At 43.3% G+C, this 26479-nt stretch overlaps 1 protein-coding gene across 3 annotated transcripts in view; it reads left to right on the top strand.

The window, feature by feature from the left end:
- The window catches only part of LOC126191387 (coiled-coil domain-containing protein 112-like), a 270959-nt gene extending 253952 nt beyond the window's left edge, over positions 1 to 17007 (top strand). For all 3 annotated transcript variants that reach the window (XM_049932244.1, XM_049932243.1, XM_049932242.1), the window contains 2 exons: positions 9024 to 9263; positions 16686 to 17007. In XM_049932244.1, coding sequence (XP_049788201.1) covers positions 9024 to 9263; positions 16686 to 16719 — 274 coding nt within the window. In that variant the 3' untranslated portion in view covers positions 16720 to 17007. The remainder of the gene's footprint in view (positions 1 to 9023; positions 9264 to 16685) is intronic.
- Positions 17008 to 26479: the final 9472 nt, after the last annotated feature.

Genomic DNA, 26479 nt, shown 5'->3' with positions numbered 1-26479 from the left:
TCAGTTCTGAGAAGGACCGAGTGAATCTGAGACTCACTGAGTAGTGCAGAATCAGGCTGAGCCCCAGGCCATGCACTTGCAGCAGGTTATGAATGCATTGAGTTTTGCATGCTTTGGCTGACACTGGCATAGATCATACTTGACTAACAGAACTCAGGTGTTCATGGCAAATAATTGAATGAAATGCCCTACCAGTTGTTAGAGGTGTGCCACAAGATTCACAGTTTGAACATTTCCTTTCTCTGATTTGCCTACTTCCTTGTTTCACAAGGCCATAATATATGCTGTTGATACTACCCTTATCATCGTAGATAACAACTTGGAGAAGGTGGGAAAAAAAACACCTGGAAAAGTCTGCCGTATGGCTCAACAATAACAACCTTACCCTAAACAGTAGCATGGCTGGAAGTATGTACCGTATTTACTCGAATCTAAGCCGCACTCGAATCTAAGCCGCACCTGAAAAATGAGACTCGAAATAAAGGAAAATAAAATTTCCCGAATCTAAGCCGCACCTGAAATTTGAGACTTGAAATTCAAGGGGAGAGAAAAGTTTTAGGCCGCACCTCCAAATCGAAACAAAGTTGTTCCATTGTAATATGAGACACAATTTAGGTCGAATGAATGACGATACAGCTACAGTAGTTTGGTTCGAGTCGTAAGCTTAGCAGTTAAGCTTTACCAGGTAGCCATTGCTATGCGTCAGACGCTCCGTCGGTATTTATACGGGTACCCTTCCTTTTTCACGTGCTTCGTCTGGTTTGAATCGATTGCTTATTTTGCTTTGATCTGATAAGTGCCGTTTTCTTTGTTATAGGTGTTTACGCCACTCTAAGCTGAAAATGCATTACTGTACTGTGTCATGCACTGTTTGTCGCATTCTGATAGTGCATGTTTACGGCCTGTCGCTGCTCGCGGCATGGCTTGCTTTTGTGCGCGCTACCGCCGCTTACAATTAAAAAAAGAAAAAAAGAGAGAGAGAGAGAGAGAGAGAGAGAGAGAGAGAGAGAGGAATCGTCTCATTAGCGAAACAATGGCTGAGACTGCTATTTGTTGTTACTTACACTGCTGCTTTCTTTGATAATGATCAACAAGAACCAAATAATAGACTGCGTATGATAGAACATGTTCTGAACGAGAGTTAGGCGAAAATTTTTCTCCGTTTGAAAATATTTGCGGCCGCTTCTTTAGTACATCAAATTCTGCACAGAAATTAGTCATCTTAGATTTAAAAATCTAGTCAGTTGCCGAGCTTCATTTCTGACTGTATCACTATTAGGCATAAAAATAATACGAATATAAACATGACACGATACGTATATTCTTCCGCGTTTGCTGTTGTCTCACTCTAGTTTCGTAGTTTATTAGGCAGACAGGATTTAAATGAGATAGCAGCAAACATGAAAGGATACATGGCAAAATGTTTATATTTGTATTATTCTTATGGTGAAGAGAATAGTGCATGTGATTCACATTTCATCAGGTTCCTATTAGCAACCATCTCTTCTCACAGGTAGGAAAAAATTCAGAACGTAGAGTTGGCCATATTGACAAACATCCCAAACAGTCTTGCCAGTCGTATTTTCATAGTTCATTGAAATTCTGCTACATTCGAAGATGAACTATACGGAATTTGTATTTACTTTGTTGGATAATGTATGAAAATGGTCGAAACTCGGGACGGAGAAAAAAAGCTCGTCTTCCACCTTTTCTTAAAATTTATTTATTGACGCAGAGGTTTTGGCGCCAGTGTTTATCTTTGTGTCTACAAAGCATGCCTGTGTAGCGCTACATATATTCGACGGCAGAAGTTAGTTGTGGCGGAACCTACTAACATTTTTCAGAACTTCCGCTTGCTTTGCACTCGATTCTAAGCCGCAGGCGGTTTATTGGATTACAAAAACAGGAAAAAAAGTGCGGCTTAGATTCGAGTAAATACGGTATTCCTTCCTGCACAAGCTAAATGTGAAAGTAAATAAGTCCGTATTAGACTTCTTGGTATCCACTGACTTGGAACACCCACACAGAAAATTTGATCTAAACTATCCTCAGTAGGTATTTCTTCTCTCTCTCTCTCTCTCTCTTTCTCTCTCTCTCTCTCTCTCTCTCTTTCTTTGTTAAATTAAAAGCAGTAGTTGGTGAACAAATGAACAGATACTATTACCTTATCATTATGCCTTATTTCAGTCTCGTCTGCAATATGCAATATTACATTGGTGTAACACTCCTTGTGCTCAGTGTCCATGTGGCAGAAGAAAGCTATAAGAGCAATTACAGGAATTACATTCTGAGAATCATTCCAACAAAAGCACTGTAAATATCTAGACATCATACTGTATGTTCTCATTATGTTAAACCATGTTGTCTGTATTCACTCTTAAGCTTACATAAATGCAGTGTATACAGCAGTATGTCAAGTACTCACCAAACTTCTTTACCTAGGAGTGAAGTAATCAGTTATTTTACTCTGCTGTCTACTTATCCAACACACAGTATCTAAATTACATTCTGTGTTGATTATTTCTTTTGAAATTTCATTGCTCCGTCCACTAGTGTCATAGAACGTATTCACAATTTCATGGCCTTTACACCATCACTCAGAGCAGGGATAGGCACTTTATTTCTTTCTTCCTCATCTCCCTCGCTCACTTTGTGGTCACTGTGGCCCTGATTCTTCACTTCATTTGCAGTTTTGTCTTCAGTTTGCACTTCAGTTGTAACAAGATCTTTATTTATTGTTGAATACATTTCATAGTTGCACTGATTGGGAATATCACAGTTGATTTCTGGCAGCAATGCAGATTCAAGCAGATCATCAAATGTTTCTTCAGTTGTGGTAGCATTTACTTCTTCAGTTGTGATTCGCACATGACGGAAACAGTTCTTGAGTGTGACCTGGCCCCAAGCTTTTGTAATGCATCTGATTGCATCCTTCAGTGTAGTAGAATAATCCTGGTTTTTCTCAGTGCATCATTTTCAGTAATATAAGCTTACAATAGTGGCATTTGTTTTTATATCCATGTTGTGTAGTTTCATATAAATGAACTAGCAGAACAAGTTGAGAATTAGAGTGCTTCTTGTTAAGGAGATAATTATCTTTATTTCAGTTTTAGAATTGTTTCATTTTCATAGTCTGCAGTTTTTGTACTCTTGTCCGAGGTATTCCTTTCGAACTACGTACAGGACCAACAGTAGTCTGGTTTCCTGTGACGTCATCACAAGTAGCAGCAAAGAGAGCGCAGGCTGTGCTCAGCTCCCAAAGAGTGCCAAAGACCGGAACTTAGAACTGACAAGAATGTCAACAGAAAAATCAAGCGTTTCTGATGCGAGAACAAGATTAGTCAGTCTTGCTTGTGTATATTCATCTATGTTTATGAAGAAATAATAAACTGTCTGGTACCGCGTGTCGCGGAATTTGAATCCCCGCCAGACATCATGGACGTCTCTGCATCATCGCACCGTAAGCTGTGGCGGTGCACGTGTACTGGCCTGCATGTAGTGTGAGGGTGCCACAGTGAAACATGTGGTTCTAGCAGCCAATAGTGGCGCCCCCAATAGAGTATTTAAGAGCCGGCCTCTCACTCTACCAGCGAGTCTAATCGTTGCGTGAGTCTCGACACATCGCCTCGACAAGACAGCATGTTTATCATACTTTGATCTCGTTAATTGTGGACGTCTTGGATTCGTTTGGTTGTCTCTGTCACTGTTGTGTCTTGCACGTTGTCGTCGTAAGGTCTTTCTCTATCGTCCATCATTGTTTCGTGTCCGTACTTTCCGTTCGTTTGTTTGTGCATGGGCCACTCTCCGTTAGGTCCCGCCGTGCTTTCTCGACCACCCCGCGACCATTCTGGTCATGGTCATGACAGGTTTCAACAAACTGTTATTCTGTATTTGAGGAATGTTGCTACTTCTTTAGTAGAGTAGTGTGACACGAAACAAAAAAGGGTTTTGTCAAGAGTCAGTCAGCATTTGCTGTTTGCTCCACTGATACAGGATAGTTGAAGATACAAGATAGTTGAAGACCCTCCCATGATGGAAGGGCATATTACACAAATTCCTTCTACATACATCAATTCTTGGAAACTCTTGCTGCTAACTCAGGCAGAAAATGATGTTACATATGAGGTATATGCATGTATATTTGTTGCATGAAGCAAGGATGAGAAGTACGTTCCTTACAAGGAATATGGCCATACCGCAGAAATCATGACGTTATAGCCAAGATGTCATCATAAACGATGTTGGTATAACAAGATTCAACAGTATATAACAAGCTACCACCATCAGTGAGAGTCTTGCCTAGTCATGTTTTTGAGACGCACCTTCATAAATTGTTAATTGATAAGCATGTTTACAGTGTTAAGGTTTTTGAATGTGCATAGTGAATTTTAACTTCACATTCACTTGTATTGTTCAAATCCGTCATTAACCATAAAAAATTAAATTAAGAAGGAAATAAAACTTTGTTACTTGGTATTTCTCAAACTGTTATAGTGTAAGCAAAAAACTTCAGAGTTGTATGCTGTAGATTGTGTATATTTTTGGTTTACAGGAGACCATTCATTGAAAAGAAGAACCACTAAGTCATTGATAGGCACACACAAACAGAAAGAAAAGTTGCTAGCTTTTGGAGCAGTTCTTTTCAAGCTAGAGTAAAACACACACACACACACACACACACACACACACACACGTACGCATGTACCTATGGCTCTACCACATGGTATTGGCTGGATGAACAGTACCAGTGCTGCATTTGGCAGGTGGATTAGGTTGTGATGGGGCCTTTATCAGGTTGCTTGGGTAGAGGGAGAAACAGGTGGGAGGCAGGAAGAGGGATTAGGGGTAGATGACTAGTGGCTCAGAAGGAGTCAACTGATTTGTCAGCTAGAAATACAGGAGGGGGCGGGAGGTCGGGAGGGTGGCACGTACATGGGTTAGGCATGTGATAGCACGCTTATCAGAGATGGTGGGGAGCAATGGGGATCGAATTGGAAGCGGTTGACAAGATGGCACAAGGGGAGACTGTTGCATGGAGGGTGTGAGGACAGTGGGTTTCCGGAGGTTGAGACTGGGACAATTATGAGAGCAAGGATGCATTGCAAGGATAAATCCCATCTCCAGTCATGAGAACACCCTTGCTCAGTGTGCTGAAGGTCTCACAAAGGCCTTCACAGTGTTATGGTCTGAGTCGGCAGCTGCTATGTTCTGAGGAGCCAAATGTTATGTCCTCACCAGTTTCTGGCTTGACGGTCGCGAATAACGTCCTTGTGGCCCCTAAGGATGTCTCCAATGCCTTCGTCCGATTTTTTGCAGAAGTTTCAAGCTCCGCTCATTACTACCCTGCCTTCCTCCCCCAAAAACAGGCAGAGGGAGGCAAGGCCACCTAACTTCCACTCCTTGAATCATGAAAGTTATATTGCCTCATTCACCATGCGGGAACTCGAAAGTGCACTTGCCCGGTCACGGTCCTCCGCTCCAGGCCCTGATTCTATTAATTTTCAGATGCCGAAGAACCTTTCTCCTGCGGGTAAAGGTTTTCTTCTTCGTACTTATAATCGCATCTGGATTGAGGGTCATGTTCCCAAATGCTGGTGCGAATCTATTGTTGTCCCGATTCCTAAGCCGGGGAAGGACAAGCACTTGCCTTCCAGTTATCGACCCACCAGCTGTGTCTGTAAGGTGATGGAACAAATGGTTAACTCTCGTTTGGTTTGGCTGCTCAAATCTCGACGCCTACTTACCAATGTCCAATGTGGATTTCGTAGGTGCTGCTCTGCTGTTGACCATCTGGTTACCTTATCGACATTCATTATGAATAACTTCTTGCGGAAGCACCAGACAGTGGTTGTGGTCTTTGATTTGGAGAAGGCTTACGAGACCTGTTGGAGGGTGCGCATTCTCTGTACCTTGCATACATGGGGCCTTCGCAGTCGCCTCCCTCTTTTTATTTGTGCATTTTTAATGGATCGAAAGTTCAGGGTACGTGTGGGTTCTGTCCTGTCCGACACCTTTCACCAGGAGAATGGGGTGCCATAGGTCTCCATTTTGAGCGTCACTCTCTTCGTCATAGCGATCAATTCAATAATGGATTGCCTCCCAGCTGATGTATCAGGCTCCCTTTTCGTCCACGAAAAGGGAGCCTGATACTTGACATACTGCTGTATACACTGCATTTATGTAAGCTTAAGAGTGAATACAGACGACATGGTTTAACATAATGAGAACATACAGTATGATGTCTAGATATTTACAGTGCTTTTTGTGGCAGCGTGCAGCGTACATGTTTCCTGGAGCGCTGTCTTCAGCGTTGTCTTGACTGTCTTTACTCTTGGAGTGTCGCCACTGGCTTCCGTTTCTCTACTGAGAAGACGGTCTGTATTAACTTCTGGAACTACAAAGAGTTTCTCCCACCATCCTTACTTCTCAGTCCTGTTGCTCTCCCATTCGTGGAGACAACAAAATTTTTAGGTCTTACATTTGACAGGAAACTTAGCTGGTCTCCACATGTGTCATATTTGGCTGCTCATTATACCCGTTCCCTAAATGTACTCCGTGTTCTCAGCAGTACATCGTGGGGAGCAGATCGAACTGTCCTACTTCGTCTATATCGGTTGATCGTCTACTCAAAGCTGGATTATGGGAGCTTTGTATACTCCTCTGCACGGCCGTCCATCATATGCCGCCTCAACTCTATACAACATTGGGGGTTACGTCTTGCGGTTGGAGCGTTCTATACTAGTCCCATCGAGAGTCTTCATGCTGAAGCCGGTGAATTGCCACTAACCTACTGGTGCGATATACTGCTTTGTCGGTATGCCTGTCGGCTACTATCAATGCCCGACCACCCATCTTATCGTTCCTTTTTTGATGACTCTCTCGACTGCCATTACGGGTTGTATGTATCTACCTTGCTACCCCCTGGAGTTCGCTTTCATTGCCTCCTTCAGCAACTTGATTTTCCACTCCATGCAACCTTTAGAGTGGGCAAGAGCCAAACGCTATCTTGGCTCTAGGCTCAGGTTCAAGTTCACCTTGACCTCAGCTCGCTCCCGAAGGAGGTTACCCCAGCTTCGGTATACCACTCGCGGTTTGTCGAACTTCGTTCGAAGTTCATTAATACCATTTTCATTTATGCAGATGGCTCTAAGACCAATGACGGTGTCGGGTGTTCTTTTATTGTCGGGGCACGCAGTTTCAAATACCGGCTCCATGGCCATTGTTTGGTCTTCACAGCTGAGCTATTTACCCTCTATCAGGCCCGCCACCACCAACATTCTGCTTATGTCATCTGCTCTGATTCTCTGAGCACCATCCAGAGCCTCAGTGATCCGTATCCGGTTCACCCTTTCGTGCACCGGATCCACAGGCTTTCTTCAGCAGCTGGTGGATGACAGTTCTCCGGTTAGCTTTATGTGGGTTCCTGGCCATGTCGGTATCCCTGGGAAAGAAGCTGCAGATGCCGCGGCCAAGGCTGCAGTCCTCCAGCCTCAGACAGCTTCTTGTTGTGTGCCTTCATCTGATTTTGGCATGGTCATTTGTCAGCGCATTTTATCGCTGTGGCATGCCGATTGGTCTACACTTACTGAAAACAAGCTTTCGACCTTGAAACCTCTCCCCATGGCTTCGACGACCTCTTCATGCCCTTCTCGGCGGGAGGAGGTCATTTTGGCCCGGTTACGGGTTGGACACTGCCGGTTCAGCCACCACTATCTGCTGATGGCTGTGCCAGTGCCGTTCTGCCCATGTGGGCAATTGCTGCCATTTTAACGTGCTGTCCGAATTTCAATACACTGCGCATTGATCTTGGCCTGGATGAAATTTTAGCGGATGACCCAGGAGCAGCTGCTCGCGTTCTTCGTTTTATCCACTTGACAAACCTGTCTAAGGACATTTGATTATGCTGTTTTCTTTTAATCCCTTGCCTGTTAATGTGCCTTTTATAGTGTTGTCCTTTTTAGTTGCTGTTTTAAAATTGTGCCTTGCAGTGCATTCATAATTTAGTCTGGGTGCTAATGACCACTGTAGTTTTGCGCCCTAAAAAGAAGTACTGCAGACTCCCTAGTGGCAATGTATATTACTGTGCTTTAGTAGGTATGTTTCCCTGTCATGTGCCGGCCGGAGTGGCCGAGCAGTTCTAGGCACTACAGTCTGGAACCGCGCGACCGCTACGGTCGCAGGTTCGAATCCTGCCTCGGGCATGGATGTGTGTGATGTCCTTAGGTTAGTTAGGTTTAAGTAGTTCTAAGTTCTAGGTGACTGATGACCTCAGAAGTTAAGTCCCATAGTGCTCAGAGCCATTTTGAACCCTGTCATGTATAGATGATACTGATGTTGAAAATTCCTGGCAGAATGAAACAAAACTGGACAAAGGAGTGCTAGTTCTGCAAGGTATGCAGGAGAACTGCGGTGTATGGGAGGTGAGATACAGGGGTAGTAAAGGTGAGAGGGCAGATTGTGAGTCATACTTTGACAACTCAGTCCTTAGAGTGCTTACCTGCCAAAGGCAAAGGTCCCAAGTTCAAGTCCCTGACCACAACACAGTTTCAAGGCTTTGGATTACTATAGAAAGTTCACATATTATTCACATTCGGTATGATCTGCAACTCAGTAAGTCCAGTGTGAGAACTAGTATTGTGAAAATATGGAATCACTATGATAAACAGCTCCATGGTCAACCATCCTTAGTGTAACATGACTTTCTAAATTTTACTTGCAGGCTGGAACGGTTGAGGAATTTATGGGGCACAGGGTGGGGAGGGATGGGTTCAAACCTGTGGAAGATGAATTCAGCACTAGTTAGTTTGATATAATATGTCGGTACAACTACTGAGATCTTACAATCCATTTATTTTTCATTTCTTATTGCATGTTTTAGCAGTGCAACCAATTAAATATAGTTAATGTAATTAAGACATTTGTAATACTGGAGTACTATTGCTATAAATTGTAACTGCTGATACTGTTGCATATAATAAGTTCCTTACTGACTGAATGTAACCCAAAAAACGTATTTACTGCAGGCAGCAAGACCAAGAATACGTGTTGCGTCGCTTGAGTTGGAAACAGCGAGAGAGAGACCGCAAAGAAGATTGTATTGAGAGGCAGGAGAGGCTGAAGCGTCAGGTATCAGTGAGTGCGGAACGTGACCCACAACGTCTGCTGACACTGACGGAGGGCTGGCGCAATCGACTTGCCTGCAAGGACCTCGACCGCCCTCCAAAAAGTGCGCCACCTTTACACCTCCGCAACATGCCACATTTGTGAGTGCCTTATAACTTACAATTTATCTTCACTGAAATTTAATGATAATTTAGTGCTAGTCTTATAGAATATCCTTTATTTAATTGGTAATCCAAGCCTTTCACTCAGCACATTAAAAGAAAGTGTACTGTATTTTCATTGTTGAAGCTTACAGTTACACTAATACAATTCACAGAAAGGAATCTAGAACACTGTAACCATGGTGCGTCATACTACACAAATTTTAATCTCTTCCAACTTTTATATGAGCATAAAGTACTATTGTAATTTATTTGTTGTAAGAACTGACTCATTGAAGTTTTAGTTGTGCTTACTTTTTGTTTCTAGAAAACTGTTATCTAGCACATAACTTTTCATTTGTGGCATATTTAATAATTATACGAGTCACTGTATTTTGGCTTGAAGCTTCACTTCAGTTTATACAGTTCATAGTTTATAAAAGCTTCATGCTGTAAGGTCACTAATGTCAAATGTCTCAGAAGAATATATGGGGGGATTAGGATTTTCCATCTCTTCAGTGTATTAGTCATTATAGATGGAGCACAAGCTCAAATTGGGGAAGAGGTGTGTTAGATATTCACAGTATCCTTTTCAGTGGAACCATCCCAGGCTTTACCTTTGAACCGCCATCCTCCCAAATGTGAGTCCAGTGTCTTGCCACTGACCCACCTCTCTCAGACATAGGCAAAGCTTAAAGAGCAAATTATGTTATTCCTGGTGTGTGCTTGTCCCAGCAGAGGATGGCTATTATTGGTCACTTCTGCGTCCATGAGATAATGTTTTAAAATTGCTGAAACATGGAATAGAACAATCATATCATCTGTTTGCTTTCATACATTACAAGTAGAATCTTGTGAAGCAAGGTCGAGATCAACATATACTGTTTCAGTTCTCTCACTGACAGATTGCACTATCACATGACATTTCATTTATTGAGTACTAATTAACAAAAAATGCGGTAGTGTGTGCGTAATGGAGTAGGAAGTTGGAAAAAAGTCAGTTTACATGTGACTTACATTATTCTTCAGGAACACTCACTTGCCACATACCCCTCCCCTCCTCTCCTCCCCCTTACCCCCTCCCCCCCCCCCACACACACACACTTAATCATGGTGGGGGGGGGGGGGGGGGGAACAATTTGCTGAGAAATTATACTTAAAACTGTTAACTATCAGTAATGAGTGTCTGTACTTATATAATCATTTAAAACAACAATGCCTACATTGTAACAGAGTTTGTTTAAAAACTGCATGTCATAATGCAAGAGACAAACAGTAATTGGATATTTCCAGAATGAGATTTTCACTCTGCAGCGGAGTGTGCGCTGATATGAAACTTCCTGGCAGATTAAAACTGTGTACCTGACCGAGACTTGAACTCGGGACCTTTGCCTTTCGCGGGCAAGTGCTCTACCATCTGAGCTACCGAAGCACGACTCACGCCCGGTCCTCACAGCATTACTTCTGCCAGTATCTCGTCTCCTATCTTCCAAACTTTACAGAAGCTCTCCTGCGAACCTTGCAGAACTAGCACTCCTGAAAGAAAGGATACTGCAGAGACATGGCTTAGCCACAGCCTGGGGAATGTTTCCAGAATGAGATTTTCACTCTGCAGTGGAGTGTGCGCTGATATGAAACTTCCTGGCAGATTAAAACTATGTGCCCGACCAAGACCCGAACTCGGGACCTTTGCCTTTCGTGGGCAAGTGCTCTACCATCTGAGCTACCGAAGCACGACTTACGCCCGGTCAGCTTTCATATCAGCGCACACTCTGCTGCAGAGTGAAAAGCTCATTCTGGAAACATCCCCCAGGCTGTGGCTAAGCCATGTCTCCGCAGTATCCTTTCTTTCAGGAGTGCTAGTTCTGCAAGGTTCGCAGGAGAGCTTCTGTAAAGTTTGAAAGGTAGGAGACGAGATACTGGCAGAAGTAAAGCTGTGAGGACCGGGCGTGAGTCATGCTTGGGTAGCTCAGATGGTAGAGCACTTGCCCGCGAAAGGCAAAGGTCCCGAGTTCGAGTCTCGGTCGGGCACACAGTTTTAATCTGCCAGGAAGTTTCAGTAATTGGATAGATGAAAAATCTACTCACCAAGCAGCAGCAGAATGCACACATAAAAGATTCTAATTAGGCAAGCATACAGAGCCAGTAGCTCCTTCTTCAGCCAGTAGGATTGAAGGGAAAAGAAGATGGGTGAAGGAAAATGACTGGAGAGGTCTAAGAAGAGGGGTAGATTTTGGGAAAGTCACCCTGAGCCATGGGTCTGGGGAGATTTATTGGTCGGATGAGAAGGAAAGACTGATTGTTGGGGACTGCACCAGATGAGATTTGAAAACCTAAGAGCTTAGAGGTGGAACACAGGGTAATATGCAAGACAGATATTATTGCTTAAACATCGTGCACGAGTTAATAAGAGTGAAAAGCTAAGTGCACTGTATGCAGCAGAGGAGGAAGGAGGGCAGTGAAAAATAGACAGATAAGACAATGAAAAATGTAGGGAAAAAAGGAGTATAATGTGAAGAATGCTGAAGCAGAAGAAATTAACGTAACATAAGGCCAGGTGGGTGGCAAGAACCAAGGACATGTTGTAATGCTAGTTCCCACCTGCAGAGATCTGAGAAACTGGTGTCTGGAGGAAGAATCCAGTGGCATGTGTGGTGCAACAGGCACCGAGGTCACAATTGTCATGTTGTAGAGGATGCTCTGTGAAGCATCTACGCTAGCAGAATAGAAATGAGGAAAACATAAGTCCAGACAATTTATTGAACTCATCAAAATGAAACAATAATACAATCTCCAAAAGAACAACAGACTTGATCCTAACTGCAGATCATCACAAATACAAAATAACAAATAATAATAGTAAAGACCCAACTCTTCACGGGGAGAGATCACAGTCATACAATTTTAGAACGTCAAGAGTTTTGTTGAATATACCAAGTGCATCCGCAAGAGATCGGCCTGCTAGAAGAGGCGTCTGGCCGTGGCTGCTGGGGTGGCAGCCTCCGGTATACTTCCAAGCAGTGTGTCGAACTGACCTTTGCCAGCAGTGTACCACCTTATACAGCATGTTTGGTGGATGTATCTGCCAGAATTGTTTGCGATCACGTGCCTGGTTTAGCAAAGTAGTTCCTGGGCTAGCTGCGACCTCTGGTGAAGCTGTTATGCAGGCTCCACAAACGGGCAGCGGACCCTGGCAGCTATTGGTGGAGACCTGGTGTTGTGTTTTGTTGTGGTCGCCAGTAAATATTTGTGTTGACAACACAGATGATGTAGGTTTTCCTGGTGAATATACACCCTCTGATGCAGGCATCCAGTGTTGATTGGATGTGAAGTGGGATGCCGATGCAGTACGTGCTATGATGTCTGAAGTGGGCAGCCACAGCACTCTGCAACAGGATACTGCATGTTGCCAGTATACACCCTCTGCCTATGCCCATTCATTGTAACTGATAATTTGGTTGCAGTCACGCCAAAGTAAAAGGCAAACAGTGTTTATGTTACAGCTGGTATATGACGTGTTGTTTCTCAGGTGACTGGCTCTCTCTTTGATAGTATATGTTTTGTCAGTTACAGGGCTGCTATAGGTGGTGGTAGGAGTGTGCATAGGGCAAGTCTTGCAGCAGAGACGGTCACAGGGGTAGGAGCCATAGGGTAGGGAGATGGGTGCGGAAGGAGCATAGGGTCTGACAAGAATATTGCAGATATTGGGAGGGCAACTATTTTTCACTGGGCCCCCCTCCATCTTCGTTGTTATAAGATATAAACAGTGTATGAGTTACTGGATTTGCAACGTTTTCTGATAGCTAACAACTGCTTCCAAATGCGATTCAAATATAATCTGGCCAATGTTTCTTATCCCTGCAGATGGTATCACTCTTCTCATGTTGATTTTCCCTAAACCTCTGTGATTGGAAAAAATGCTTTTGGACAGAGTGGAGGAGGGGGGATATGCAATCTCAAGATCAAAAGTTCTTGGCTGAGGACAGACCAGGCATGGATTTTTATGATACTTATTTTCCTGTCTTGTGCTAATATTTTTATCACTATGTTTCTACCGCAATCATTATCCTTTAACCTATTTTGCATATTATAATCTTTGTTTGTTCCTATTGCTCCTTCCAGTGCCAAGTTAACTAATTTTGAACACTGTAGCAAATGTACCACTAACCTATCCATTTGTGGTAAGGATCTCCCATTCATTTTTCCCCATTTATCATTTGGAGTACTTCATTTTGTGCTCTGCCTGTCCACATACTTTTTTACATTCTTCTACAGCATCACTTTTCATATGCTTGCAGTTTCTTCTTTGCTGGGTTTCTGATGGTCCATGTTTCCCTGCCATAAAATGGTCTGCTCCAAATTTAAGAAGTTTCTCACTCAGCTCCATGACAATGATACCGTTAGAGCTCTTCAAATAAACAAAGTTTTCTTGACCGGTGCTTGCTTCCTGGATAGGAAGTATTGTATCGTGCTGAATTTTGGTGTCAGTCAAGTTGTTATTTTCCTCCCTACTACTCTTCATTGCCTTCATGTTTGCTTTGTTAATCATCAGACCATTTTCTGCACTAAGTGTGCCGTCCACTGCTCTTATTTGATTTCCTAAGGCTTTCTTGGCTCAGGCCAGAAGGACACTATTTCCTGTGAACTTAAGCATTGGAAACTTTGCCCCATGCACTTTATTAAATTTTTCTTCCGTTCCTTCATTGCTTCTTTGACTTACAGGCTGAACAAAAGTTGCAACCCTGTTGCAAACCCTTCTTACGACAAACTTATCTTTTTTAACTTCCCACTTAGGTTTTGTAGATTATTCACCTCTCTCTGTAGTTTAGCCCAAATCTTCCAAGCATTGTGAACATCTAATTCCATCTTACATTGCCAAAATGTTTCTCTAGGTCCAAGGTTATAGCACTGATATAAATGGTATTTTGTACACATCAATCATCCAGTTACTCGTACTTGAAATGAGTCCCACAGACTTGAGCATTATTCTAAAATGAAATGTGCGAGTGTTTGTTACAATCTGTAATATACATCTTGTGTGTCTCTTCTGTATTGTCTGTCTGCATCTTTTCCTACATTTTCATGCATGCCTATGATTTTACTCTAGCTCATCAAAAGGAACAATCTGGAAGCTAGCAATTTTCCTCGGTTTTGATTGTTCCTATCGACAGGTCAATGCTTGCGCTTTTCTCATCACATACAATAGTGGCATATCTGCATCCCAAACAGATTACATAAAGTGCAACAGCTCCTTGTATGAGCTCCAAGGACTGTACAGAGAGTCCACGTGAGCCATTAAACCATACAACTCCAACTCTTGGTAGTATGCTTAAAATGCCACTTTGGAACACAGAACACAAAAAGAAAAGCACACAAATAAAATGATTTAATCTGCAAAGCCCACAAGGAATACCCAAGGCGTCTAAGACTACAGAGTACATGGGAATGTATGACATTGGTGGGAAATACACTAACCCTGTCCGGGATGATTTCCACAGCTACATAATAGCTACAGCTAAGGAAGTACTCTGTCCAAAAAGGCCTTGGAAAGACCAAAGGTACTGACCGACCGTTGTGTAATCCTCAGCCAACAGGCATCACTAAATACAGATATGGAGGGGCATGTTGTCAGCACACTGCTCTCCCAGCTGTTGTCAGTTTTTATGACTGGACTCGCTGCTTCCCACTCAAATAACTCCTCAGTAGGCCTCATACGTGCTGAGTGCATCCCCCTTGTCAACAGTGTACAGCAGACCAGGATGCTCACCCATGCAAGGGCTAGCCAACCTTAACAGTGCTTAGCTTTGGTGATCTGACAGGAACTAGTGTTACCCCTGTAGCAAGACCGTTGGCATTAAGGAAGTACTAGGTGTTACCAGAGGCACGCGATTGTCAGACAAAGACCCAAACTGGTAAAACAGCAACATCAAAAAACAATGTGCAACAGAGAAAAAATATTTCAAATGCAGGATCTGATTGCTTTGCTCACATACATGCCATAAAAGATGCTAAGAGGCTGGTGATTGTCTCAAAAGCAACAGCAGACTCAAAACTGCTGATAAACATTACGAAATTTTCAAAACTGTACTATCATTCTCCATATGAACTTATTTTTGTTCATGTGCTGTTTTAACTTTGTGAGTGTCTACTCTCAACTGATCAAATACTTTCTGGCTGGGCAATCTTTTTTGTGGAAATCCCTCGTTTCATGCCTGGCGTGAAGTGGCCAACCCATGTGTTATCCACAGGAACAATTTGCCTCACAAAAGGAGTTGTATTCCCGTAAAATAATTACAAACATAGCAGAGAAATTCATTTTCCCATGAATAAGCATGGCATCCCCCTTCAGCTTTCTCACACTTAATTTGTGATGCAAAAAGTACCATACCCTTTCTTCTGATGTGCCAACAGCATCAGATATTTCACAAATCTTTAATCACTGGTCACAAAACACCATACTGTCCATTTTCCACACACCAAATTCTAGAATGTTGAAAATGGTGACCAAAATCAAGTAGGTTTGGCTGTAGGTGAATTGGGTGCCAGACATCAGTTCATTGGTAGGTTACTCCATACCCGCATTCAGTGATGCCTGTTGACTGAGGATTACACAGTGGTCAGCCGGTACCTTTTGTCTTTCCAAGGCCTTTTTGGACAGAGTACTTCCTTAGCTGTAGCTATTATGTAGCTGTGGAAATCATCCCAGACAGGATTAGTGTCATACATTCCCATGTACTCTGTAGTCTTAGATGCCTTCGGTATTCCTTGTGGGCTTTGAAGATTAAATCATTTTATTTGTGTGCTTTTCTTTTTGTGTCCTGTGTTCCAAAGTGGCATTTTAAGCATACTATCAAGAGTTGGTGTTGTGTAGTTGAATGGCTCACTTGGGCTCTCCGTACAGTCCCTGAAGCTCTTATGCAAGGGGCTGGTGCACTTTATGTAATCTGTTTGGGATGCAGAAATGCCACTATTGTATGTGATGAGACAAAAAGCTATTAATGATTGACATGTAAGTCATTCCAGAACACAGATTTTTCATGATTTGTACATTTTTTTGAGGTGTGTAAGGAGATAATGCAGTAAATTAAAACAAATAAATTGTGAAATATTTATTTTATATTTTTAACTAACACAATGCAGCAGTGGAGAAGATGATTGAAAGGGTTCAGTGGGGGGAGAGTGGAGTGTGTCATTTTGCATGTGACAAGGATGTTTTCAGGACTATTAATGCACTATTTTTAGATGATAAGTTCAAAAATTGTCAGAACTTTCATTGAATGATGCTCATAATCTAGTATGAAAGTGGTTTATGAATAGTGCCACATTAAGTTTTCATTATAGTATTTAATCCTTCATTGTCCAATAATTTTTAAAGTTTGTGCATGCCTTGGATTAAAGTTACAGAAATATGTGAATTTTCAGGGCTGTTCCAAGCTGGAGGAAAACACTGCAGTGAAGACTAGTGTAACTGAAGATGTTGGTGGTGTTGCAAGTTCTTCCTCAAGTAAAGACCACGTGCAATGACATTTCATCTGAAATATTTTTGTAACGTGATAAGTTATGAGCGCATGTGATGAAGACAATATCCAGTGCATATTCAATTGTTTTTGTGTAGTCGCAATATATGACACTCAAGCAAATTTTTTGAGTCAATTTGTGATATTTGTGTTCAGTGGTGTGTTTTGTGTAAAAGCTAACTCACTCCATATTTGTAATAGTTTAATGTCCTATTTATACTTTCATAAATCTGTTTCAAATTATGTTTCATAATGTCTTTTTCCTGTTGGTTATTTCCTTGTGATATTATATAGCAGTACATTTCCAGTGATAATGTAGAAAAAAGCCTATTGCTTTGAACCATAAAGAGGATGTGTGTAAGCTTCATTGGCTCATGAAAGATGTACACATAGAAGATGGTTAGGAAACAGTTAGGTGTGCAATGTTCATAACTATCATTGTTTTTTCAGTCTGAAAGTGTGTGAAGTCCAAAACAAGAGAAGAGCCATCTTATGACTAGGTACTACGTACACATGGCCCCCACTCTCAGAGTATCGCCACTAATGCAGTAATCATACGCACAAAATGTGCCACAACTAGCTAATTATTGTTTGTGTGGGACCACTGAAATGATCTGTTGGAATACACTACCGTGAAATACCATGTTACATTTTGATACACATAAATTACACATTTCGCTCAAGAATACAAGAAGATGTAGACAAAACTTCTTAAATAAACATAACAGATGCAGTAGTCTACAAGCGCTTCCAGTGTTGCTCTCCACGCAGTCTGCTCCAGTGCCGTTCCCTCCTCCCTTTCCCCCGTATGACGAGACGGCGGAGGATTGGGACGCATATGAACATCGCCTTCGGCAGCATTCCCAGGCATTTCATGTTGCCGATGCGGAGGTGTGTCATGATCTTTTCTTGTCTTGGATATCTCCCTCGCTGTATCAAGTTTTGTGGCAGCTAGCACCGTTGCAGGAACCCTCGTCCTTGTCTTTTGACGCATTGTGTTCATTGCTGTCTTCATATTATCGCTGCCACACGCATGTTGTCGCGGCTAGGTTCGAGTTCTATCAATGCAAGAAACAGCCCCATCAGTCATACCGGACGTGGACCACTACCCTGCATGGTCTTAGTCGCAAGTGTCATTTTGTCACAGAGCAGTCGTGAGAGTTGTATGCCCACATTATGGTGCGAGACGTCATTGTTCGTTCGGCCCCTGACAGGGAGGTCTGGCAACAAAGCCTGCAGTTGGAAGACCCTTCCCTTGAGGAAGTCCTGTCTATTGCTCAATCATATGAAGTCTCTCATGCCACAGGTCAACAGTTGGAAGCATGGTGCGATGTCGCGGCGGTTCAGGACGGGGTGGACGACGTGTGAGTGGTACAATCCGACCATTACGGCCCGCACGGCGCGTAAACAGAGTTCTGGCCACTGACCCCTGTTACTCTCCTGTGCGTCGTGCTATATACATCATGATCAGTCTGAGTGCCCCCAGTGTTGGGCCGTTTGTCGCAAATGTAATAAAAAAGGTTGTTGTTGTTGTTGTTGTTGTTGTTGTTGTCTTCAGTCCTGAGACTGGTTTGATGCAGCTCTCCATGCTACTCTATCCTGTGCAAGCTTCTTCATCTCCCCGTGTTTACTGCAACCTACATCCTTCTGAATCTGCTTAGTGTATTCATCTCTTGGTCTCCCTCTACGATTTTTACCCTCCACGCTGCCCTCCAATGCTAAATTTGTGATCCCTTGATGCCTCAGAACATGTCCTACGAACCGGTCCCTTCTTCTTGTCAAGTTGTGCCACAAACTCCTCTTCTCCCCAATTCTATTCAATACCTCCTCATTAATTATGTGATCTACCCATCTAATCTTCAGCATTCTTCTGTAGCACACATTTCGAAAGCTTCTATTCTCTTCTTGTCCATGTTTCACTTCCATACATGGCTACACTCCATACAAATACTTTCAGAAACGACTTCCTGACACTTAAATCTTTACTCGATGTTAACAAATTTCTCTTCTTCAGAAACGCTTTCCTTGTCACTGCCAGTCTACATTTTATATCCTCTCTACTTCGACCATCATCAGTTATTTTGCTCCCCAAATAGCAAAACTCCTTTACTACTTTAAGTGTCTCATTTCCTAATCTAATTACCTCAGCATCACCCGACTTAATTCGACTGCATTCCATTATCATCGTTTTGCTTTTGTTGATGTTCATCTTATATCCTCCTTTCAAGACACTGTCCATTCCGTTCAACAGCTCTTCCAAGTCCTTTGCTGTCTCTGACAGAATTACAATGTCATCGGTGAACCTCAACGTTTTTATTTCTTCTCCGTGGACTTTAATACCTACTCCGAATTTTTCTTTTTTGTTTCCTTTACTGCTTGCTCAATATACAGATTGAATAACATCGGGGAGAGGCTACAACCCTGTCTCACTCCCTTCCCAACCGCTGCTTCCCTTTCATGCCCCTCGACTGTTACAACTGCCATCTGGTTTCTGTACAAATTGTAAATAGCCTTTCGCTCCCTGTATTTTACCCCTGCCACCTTTAGAATTTGAAAGAGAGTATTCCAGTCAACATTGTCAAAAGCTTTCTCTAAGTCTACAGATGCTAGAAATGTAGGTTTGCCTTTCCTTAATCTATTTTCTAAGATAAGTCGTAGGGTCAGTATTGCCTCACGTGTTCCAACATTTCTGTGGAATCCAAACTGATCTTCGCTGAGGTCGGCTTCTACCAGTTTTTCCATTCGTCTGTAAAGAATTTGCGTTAGTATTTTGCAACTGTGGCTTATTAAACTGATAGTTCGGTAATTTTCACATCTGCCAACACCTGCTTTCTTTGGGATAGGAATTATTATATTCTTCTTGAAGTCTGAGGGAATTTCACCTGTCTCATACATCTTGCTCACCAGATGGTAGAGTTTTGTCAGGACTGGCTCTCCCATGGCCGTCAGTAGTTCCAATGGAATGTTGTCTAGTCCAGGGGCCTTGTTTCGACTCAGGTGTTTCAGTGCTCTATCAAACTCTTCACGCAGTATCGTATCTCCCATTTCATCTTCATCTACATCCTCTTCCATTTCCATAATATTGTCCTCAAGTACATTGCCCTTGTATAGACCCTCTATATACTCCTTCCACCTTTCTGCTTTCCCTTCTTTGCTTAGAACTGGGTTTCCATCTGAGCTCTTGATATTCATACAAGTGGCTCTCTTTTCTCCAAAGGTCTCTTTAATTTTCCTGTAGGCAGTATCTATCTTACCCCTAGTGAGATAAGCCTCTACATCCTTACATTTGTCCTCTAGCCATCCCTGCTTAGCCATTTTGCACTTCCTGTCGATCTCATTTTTGAGACGTTTGTATTCCTTTTTGCCTGTTTGATTTACTGCATTTTTATATTTTCTCCTTTCATCAATTAAATTCAATATTTCTTCTGTTACCCAAGGATTTCTACTAGTGCTCATCTTTTTACCTACTTGATACTCTGCTGCCTTCACTACTTCATCCCTCAGAGCTACCCATTCTTCTTCTACTGTATTTCTTTCCCCATTCCTGTCAATTGTTCCCTTATGCTCTCCCTGAAACTCTGTACAACTCGGGTTCTTTAAGTTTATCCAGGTCCCATCTCCTTAAATTCCCACCTTTTTGCAGTTTCTTCATTGGACACATTGCTAAAGTTTGCCACTCGGCCTCAAAAGAATCGAAGGAAGCAGGTACAGAGGACATGGACGTTGACATTCAGTAAGTTTCATCGGGCCAGGCTCCTGATCCATCGGCACACAAACTTTTTATCGAAGTGTCAGTTTGTCGTGCTGACTATAACTGCAAGTAGATACTGGCGCGGCAGTTTCCTGCACAAACTTACTCCGACCTTGGGTCGCCCCCATTGGCACCAGTTTACTGACGTCTCTGCGGTTATGGTAAACAGTTCAGTCCCCTACTGGGTCAATTCACTACCAACGTTACTTACAAATGAGTCACTCGGCCTCTTATTTTTATTGTTGACAGTGATGCAAGCTCCGCTAACCTTTTTGGATTGGATGCCATTCAAGCTTTCGGTTTTTCTATCTCAGACACTATATAGTTGGTCTCCGAAGGTGTTCCCTATCACTCATTGGAATCTTTGTCCTCTGACTTTAAGGATATCTTTGAGGAGGGCCTGTCGCGTATTTCAGACTTCGAAGCTCACTTAACGTTTAAGGTGTCGGCTCGCCCGCATTTTCTACGTGTGAGGCAGATCCCCTTGGCTCTCCGCCCTCAGGTAAAAGCAGAGCTAGACCGGCTGACAGCCCTCGGGGTCATTCTTCCCATTGCTTCTAGTGAGTGGGCTTCACCCCTCGTTATTGTCAGGAAACCCTCGGGAAAATTATGTCTTTGTGGCGATTTCAATGCCACCATTAATTCCCAATTGGTAGTGGACACCTATCCCTTGCCTCGTTCTGATGAATTGTTCTCTGCCATGGCAGAGGCCAATATTTTTCGAAAATCGATCTTTTGGAGGCTTATCTTCAGATTGAACACTCCAAATGACTGGCAGTCGTCAACACCCCATTTGGTCTTTAGCAATACCAGCGGTTGGCCTTTGGAATATCCAGTGCCCCGGCAATATTTCAGCATTATCTTGAGCATGTCACGTCGACAATGCCTCATTGTATTAATTACCTGGCTGACATAATTGTCACAGGCCACAGCACGAAGGAACACTTGCACAACCTTCACACCCTCTTCCTCAAATTCAGGTCCGTGGGCCTGCATTGCAACCTGCATAAGTCGAACTTCTTCCAACCGTCCATTGAGTATGTGGGCTACACCATCTCTCAGCATGGCATCCAGCCGCTAGGAAGTTTGGTCCAAGGTATCGTCGACCTTCCACGGCCCGCTGTGCTGAAGGAGTTACAAGCTTTTTTAGGCAAGATTGCCTATTACCGCTGGTTCATTCCCAGGGCTTCCACCATAGCCCGCCCTCTGTACTGCCTTCTGCGCAAGGGTGTTCCTTTAGATTGGTCACCTGCATGCGAGCGAGCGTTCACCTCATTGAAGGACCTCCTCACGTCAGCGCCTTGTTTGGCTACTTTTGACCCCAATAAGCCGTTGGTCCTGGCTACAGATGCTTCGCAGTATGGGGTGGGGGCGGTCCTGGCCCATCGCAACGCGGATGGCTCCGAGCAGCCACTGGTGTTTGCATCTAAAACTCTTAGTCCCGTGCAGGCCCATTACTCCCAGGTGGAGAAAGAGGCCATTGGCCATTGTCTACACTGTTACCAAGTTTCACCCTTTCTTATATGGCACAAAGTTTCAGTTAATCACTGACCGTAAGCCATTAATATCGTTATTAGGCACCACCTCTCAGATTCTGGATAGGGCAGCCCACATACTGCAGTGCTGGGCCTTGTTACTCTCTAAGTACCATTATGACATTCATTTTCGCCCTAGCGGACAGCATGCCAATGCCGACGCTCTTTCCCGTCTTCCGGTGGGCCCGGATCCTAAGTTCGATTGGGAGGAGATTATGTGTTTTGATTTGGATGTGGCGTCCTGCCAAGTGGTTGATGGCTTCCCGATCACTAATTCTATAGTTGCCAGGGAAACGGCAGCTGACCCGGTTCTCCAGCAAGTAGTTCGCCTCGTTCAGCAGGGGTGGTCGTCCCGTCCTCCAGGCCGAGCCTCAGACCCTCTTCGTAATTATTTTGTTCTATGGAAGGAGTTCTCCTTCTGGCTACCGATGATACAGCTCCTTGCGTGGTTGTTCCTGCAAGTTTGCGAAGGGGGGTCCCATGTTATTACATGAGGGGTACTGGGGTGTTTCCCGTACTAAAACCTTGGTTCGCAGACATGTGTACTGGCCCAGTGTTGACAGAGAAATTGAGCACTTGGTGGCTGCCTGTTCCCAGTGTGCGAGCCAACAGGCATCTCCCAGGTCAGCGTTCTCTTCATGGCCGCCTGCAACCCAGGCACGGGAAGGTGTTCACAGAGATGTTGCGGACCCGTTTCTCAATGGTTTTTGGCTCATTGTCATTGATGCTTATTCCCGATTCCCGTATGTGGTTCGCAGCTCCTCAACCACTTCAGTAGTTGCTATCCAGGCACTCGCCCTGGTATCGGACAATGGACCTCAGTTTATTTCGCAGGCCTTCCAGGATTTTTGTAGGCGCTTTGGTGTTCGGCACGCTTGCTCTCCCCCCTTTCATCCACAATTGAATGGGGAAGCTGAGCGCATGGTGCGCACATTTAAGACACAGATGGAAAAGTATGTGCACGAATTTCCTGCGGAGGAGGCATTGATGTTTTTCCTTACGGCATACCGGACCACACCGAAGGGAGAACGCAGCCCCACAGAGCTCCTCCACAGGCGCCAACCTAGGACTCTGCTGCACCTCCTCCGGCCTGGTCCTCGCCAGTCTTCTGAAAATGGGATACCCGGCTTTCCACTGGGTATGTCGGTCTGGGCATGTGGGTTTGGTTGCAATCCACGTTGGATACCGGCGGTGGTCCTGCGCCGCAATGGCCGCCGGCTCTGTACCTTGCAGGCAGGGGACCGGGAGGTGTGTCGTCCCCAAAATCAGCTATGTCCCTGTTTGGGCACCCACCCTCCGACCCCTCAGGCGCCACCTTCCCCATTGCCGGCACCCGTGTTGTTTTCTCAGGGGACGCTACCGTCCCTCCCCCCTGTGACTCCACCAGACTGCGATGATTCTCAGCCTTGGCGGCCTCCAGTAGCTCCAGCACTGACATCGCCATCGTTAGAGATGCCTCGGCGAGAGCCGGCCCCCCTCGCAGGCCCAGTTTCTCAGGAGGCTGGTTCACCTGTGGTCGTGCCTTCCCCCTCGTCCCTGCCACTGGGTCTTGCCCCTCCCAAAGTGGAATGTGATCCGGAGTTCGACAGCTTGTCGCCCGTTCTGTCCCAAGCTCCGGTGGTGGGACGACGGGGGCCTCTTCATGTGGGTCATTTCCAACCGTATTCGAAGGTTCCGGCTCGAGGGTTGGCAGATCCCCCCAACTCCAGCATTCCAATGGACATGGAGCTCATCGCTACTGCACGATGTTCCACCTTCCGACACAGTGGATCACAGTGGCTTCACCCCCCCAAAGGAGGAGGAGTGCAGTAGCTACCAGAAAGATCGCAGGAGGCGCACATCGGCATGGCACGTCACAGACAGTATTTGCCGCAAGTAAAGTCCCGTCCACCAGAGCACCTGCGAGAATTCGCCGGCGGAACAACAACAACTCAGGCAGCACGGGCCGTGCCCAGTCAGTTTTACATCGGGCATGCCTAGCAGACAGTTCCCGGTCTATACTATGTGAAGTGCGACAGACAACGTGAATCGTGTTAATACAATGAATATTCTTTAGGTGTGGATGTGAACCAAAGATAGCAGCTGTAGGAGGCATTTTTAACTGTCGTAGAAGTAAACAATAAAGACAAGTAACAGTGTAAAGAAAGTGGGATCAGATGATGCGTGAAGATAACAAACAGAACAATCTGAAATAAAGAAATATAAATAAAATGATAGAACATTTCACAGAAGAAATAATAAAGTAAACAGAATAGAAGCGTGCAAAATGCTCTTGTAAATATGCCTTACATTACATTGCTGAACAATTACATGATTAATCTGCTGATTATGTGAAAGACTAATTTGCAACATAGTTAAATATAACTAGAATCTGGTAAGTCTCATTGACACATGACATGAGCAGTCTATCATTAATTATGGCTAATTGTTAAATGTCAGCAGCTATAAAAGCAGGTCTTTGTAGCAGCATTTCAAGAATAATATGTATTTTCCATGGACCTGGGTCCACTCATGAATTTTTTGAATGATTTTTGCAACTGTTAATCTTTAGCTTATTTTCATACTATTATAATATTCAGCCTTAGGCCAGTTCAAGCACACTGTTAAAATGATTTTTGTAAAACAATATTACATCTTCAGTACATCATTTTTTAGTCAAAGCTAAAAAACAGTGACTAAACAGAATGTAAGTATTGCTAGATGTTGCAACTTACTAGTTACATTATCTTTTAGGTCAATAGTTGAGGCATGTTGGGAATTCATGAGATTGTCACAGAATCCTGTGATCATCTTCAAGGTCCCATTTGTAACAATTTATGTTTGATCATCAAAATATCTGTGTTGACAGATGATGTCAGTTCAGTGGAAGATTTTGTTACAAAGAACTTGTACCAATGGTGCACTGCATGTTTACAAAAATATGCACAAGTATCATTAGTATTCAGTATTTAACTAATATCATGGAAATTTATGACCATCTTAGCTACAATTTCGAGTGAGTTTTATATGAACAGAAAGAGTTACAAAATAATAAATTCCTCAGTGATCTGTACAGATTCTGCAGCACCTTAGAGTTCACCAACAGTGCGGCGGTAACGCAGGACAATTGTAGATTCAATTCAAATGATTATGAAGATTCTAAATTCTTAGATGATGGTTTTATTATGTAGATGTAAAATATTATCATATTTTTTTTTATAACTAGTAGATTATTTGCTGCTATACTAGAAATGCCATTAGATTTACCCATCGCTCCTAGTTGAATATGCATGCTATTTGCAGGTATGGAGTACCAAATACACATGATGGATGAATGATCTTTTAGGTCAATAGTTGAGGCATGACTGGAATTCATGAGATTGTCACAGAATCCTGTGATCATCTTCAAGGTCCCATTTGTAACAAGTTATTTTGCCATTGAGGTTTCAGTTGGATCCCCATTAGACTGCAGTGTAAATATTTATTCTACAACAGACTTTATACTACTGCTAACATGTTTATTTAGTGCTTATTTAGCCTGACCAGATTAGGGCCTTAAGGTACTCTCTTACATCTGACCAGGAGCAACGACAAGAAAGAACGGAATTTCAAAACAGGAGTCTGTAGACAAGGGGGAGGGAAAAGTAGTGGGGGGAGAGAGAGTTGATGAGAGAGTGCTGCAGACAAGTACCGTCAAACGGGGTGATTTCGGACATCGGGGCAAATTTGGACAGTATGGCTTATTTGCTCTTTGCCACTGCATAGAAACAAAGAGTTACTTATTTTAACGTCCATGCGCCAGTTATTTTAAGCACAAGATTGCATTTATCACTTTCCACAACTTTTATTTTGTGTCAGTTGTTTCCCTAGGTGAATAACTGACAAACAGACTCATTGTTAAAAATCCATGCATTTTCGTAAAGTGGAAACTTTCTATTGTTGCGCCGAGCGGGAAGTTATTGTAACAATAATTGTCGGTGCGCTAAGTAGCTAACAGCGTTGAGACAATTTCTGTACAAGCTTGTCGAGTTTCTTGTGGAAGGTTATAAAATAATGACGGTTTTTGTAAAACTGTGCACTGTGTGGGGTGATTTTGGACAATGCCAAGAACATATAAGAGCAGGAGAGGTGCTACAGTATGGTGTAATTATGACCCGGAACTTTTAGATAAAGCTGTTCATGAGATTCAGAGTGGTTAATTATCGTATAGAAAAGCGTGTGATTTGTATGGTATACCTAAATGAACCCTACAAAATAAAGTGCAGAAAGAACATCCGAAAAAAAAATGGGAGGACAGCCAGTGCTAAATAAAGAAGAAGAAGAAATGTTGAAGCAAGGTATCTTGAGGGCTGCACATTGGGGATTTCCCGTCACTAAATTGGATATTAGATATTTAGTTAAATGCTACCTTGATAGATCTGCCCGAAAGGAGAA

Source organism: Schistocerca cancellata, chromosome 6, assembly GCF_023864275.1.
Source record: "Schistocerca cancellata isolate TAMUIC-IGC-003103 chromosome 6, iqSchCanc2.1, whole genome shotgun sequence".
Lineage (NCBI taxonomy): Eukaryota > Metazoa > Arthropoda > Insecta > Orthoptera > Acrididae > Schistocerca > Schistocerca cancellata.
This window is presented reverse-complemented; position numbering and strand designations above follow the sequence as displayed.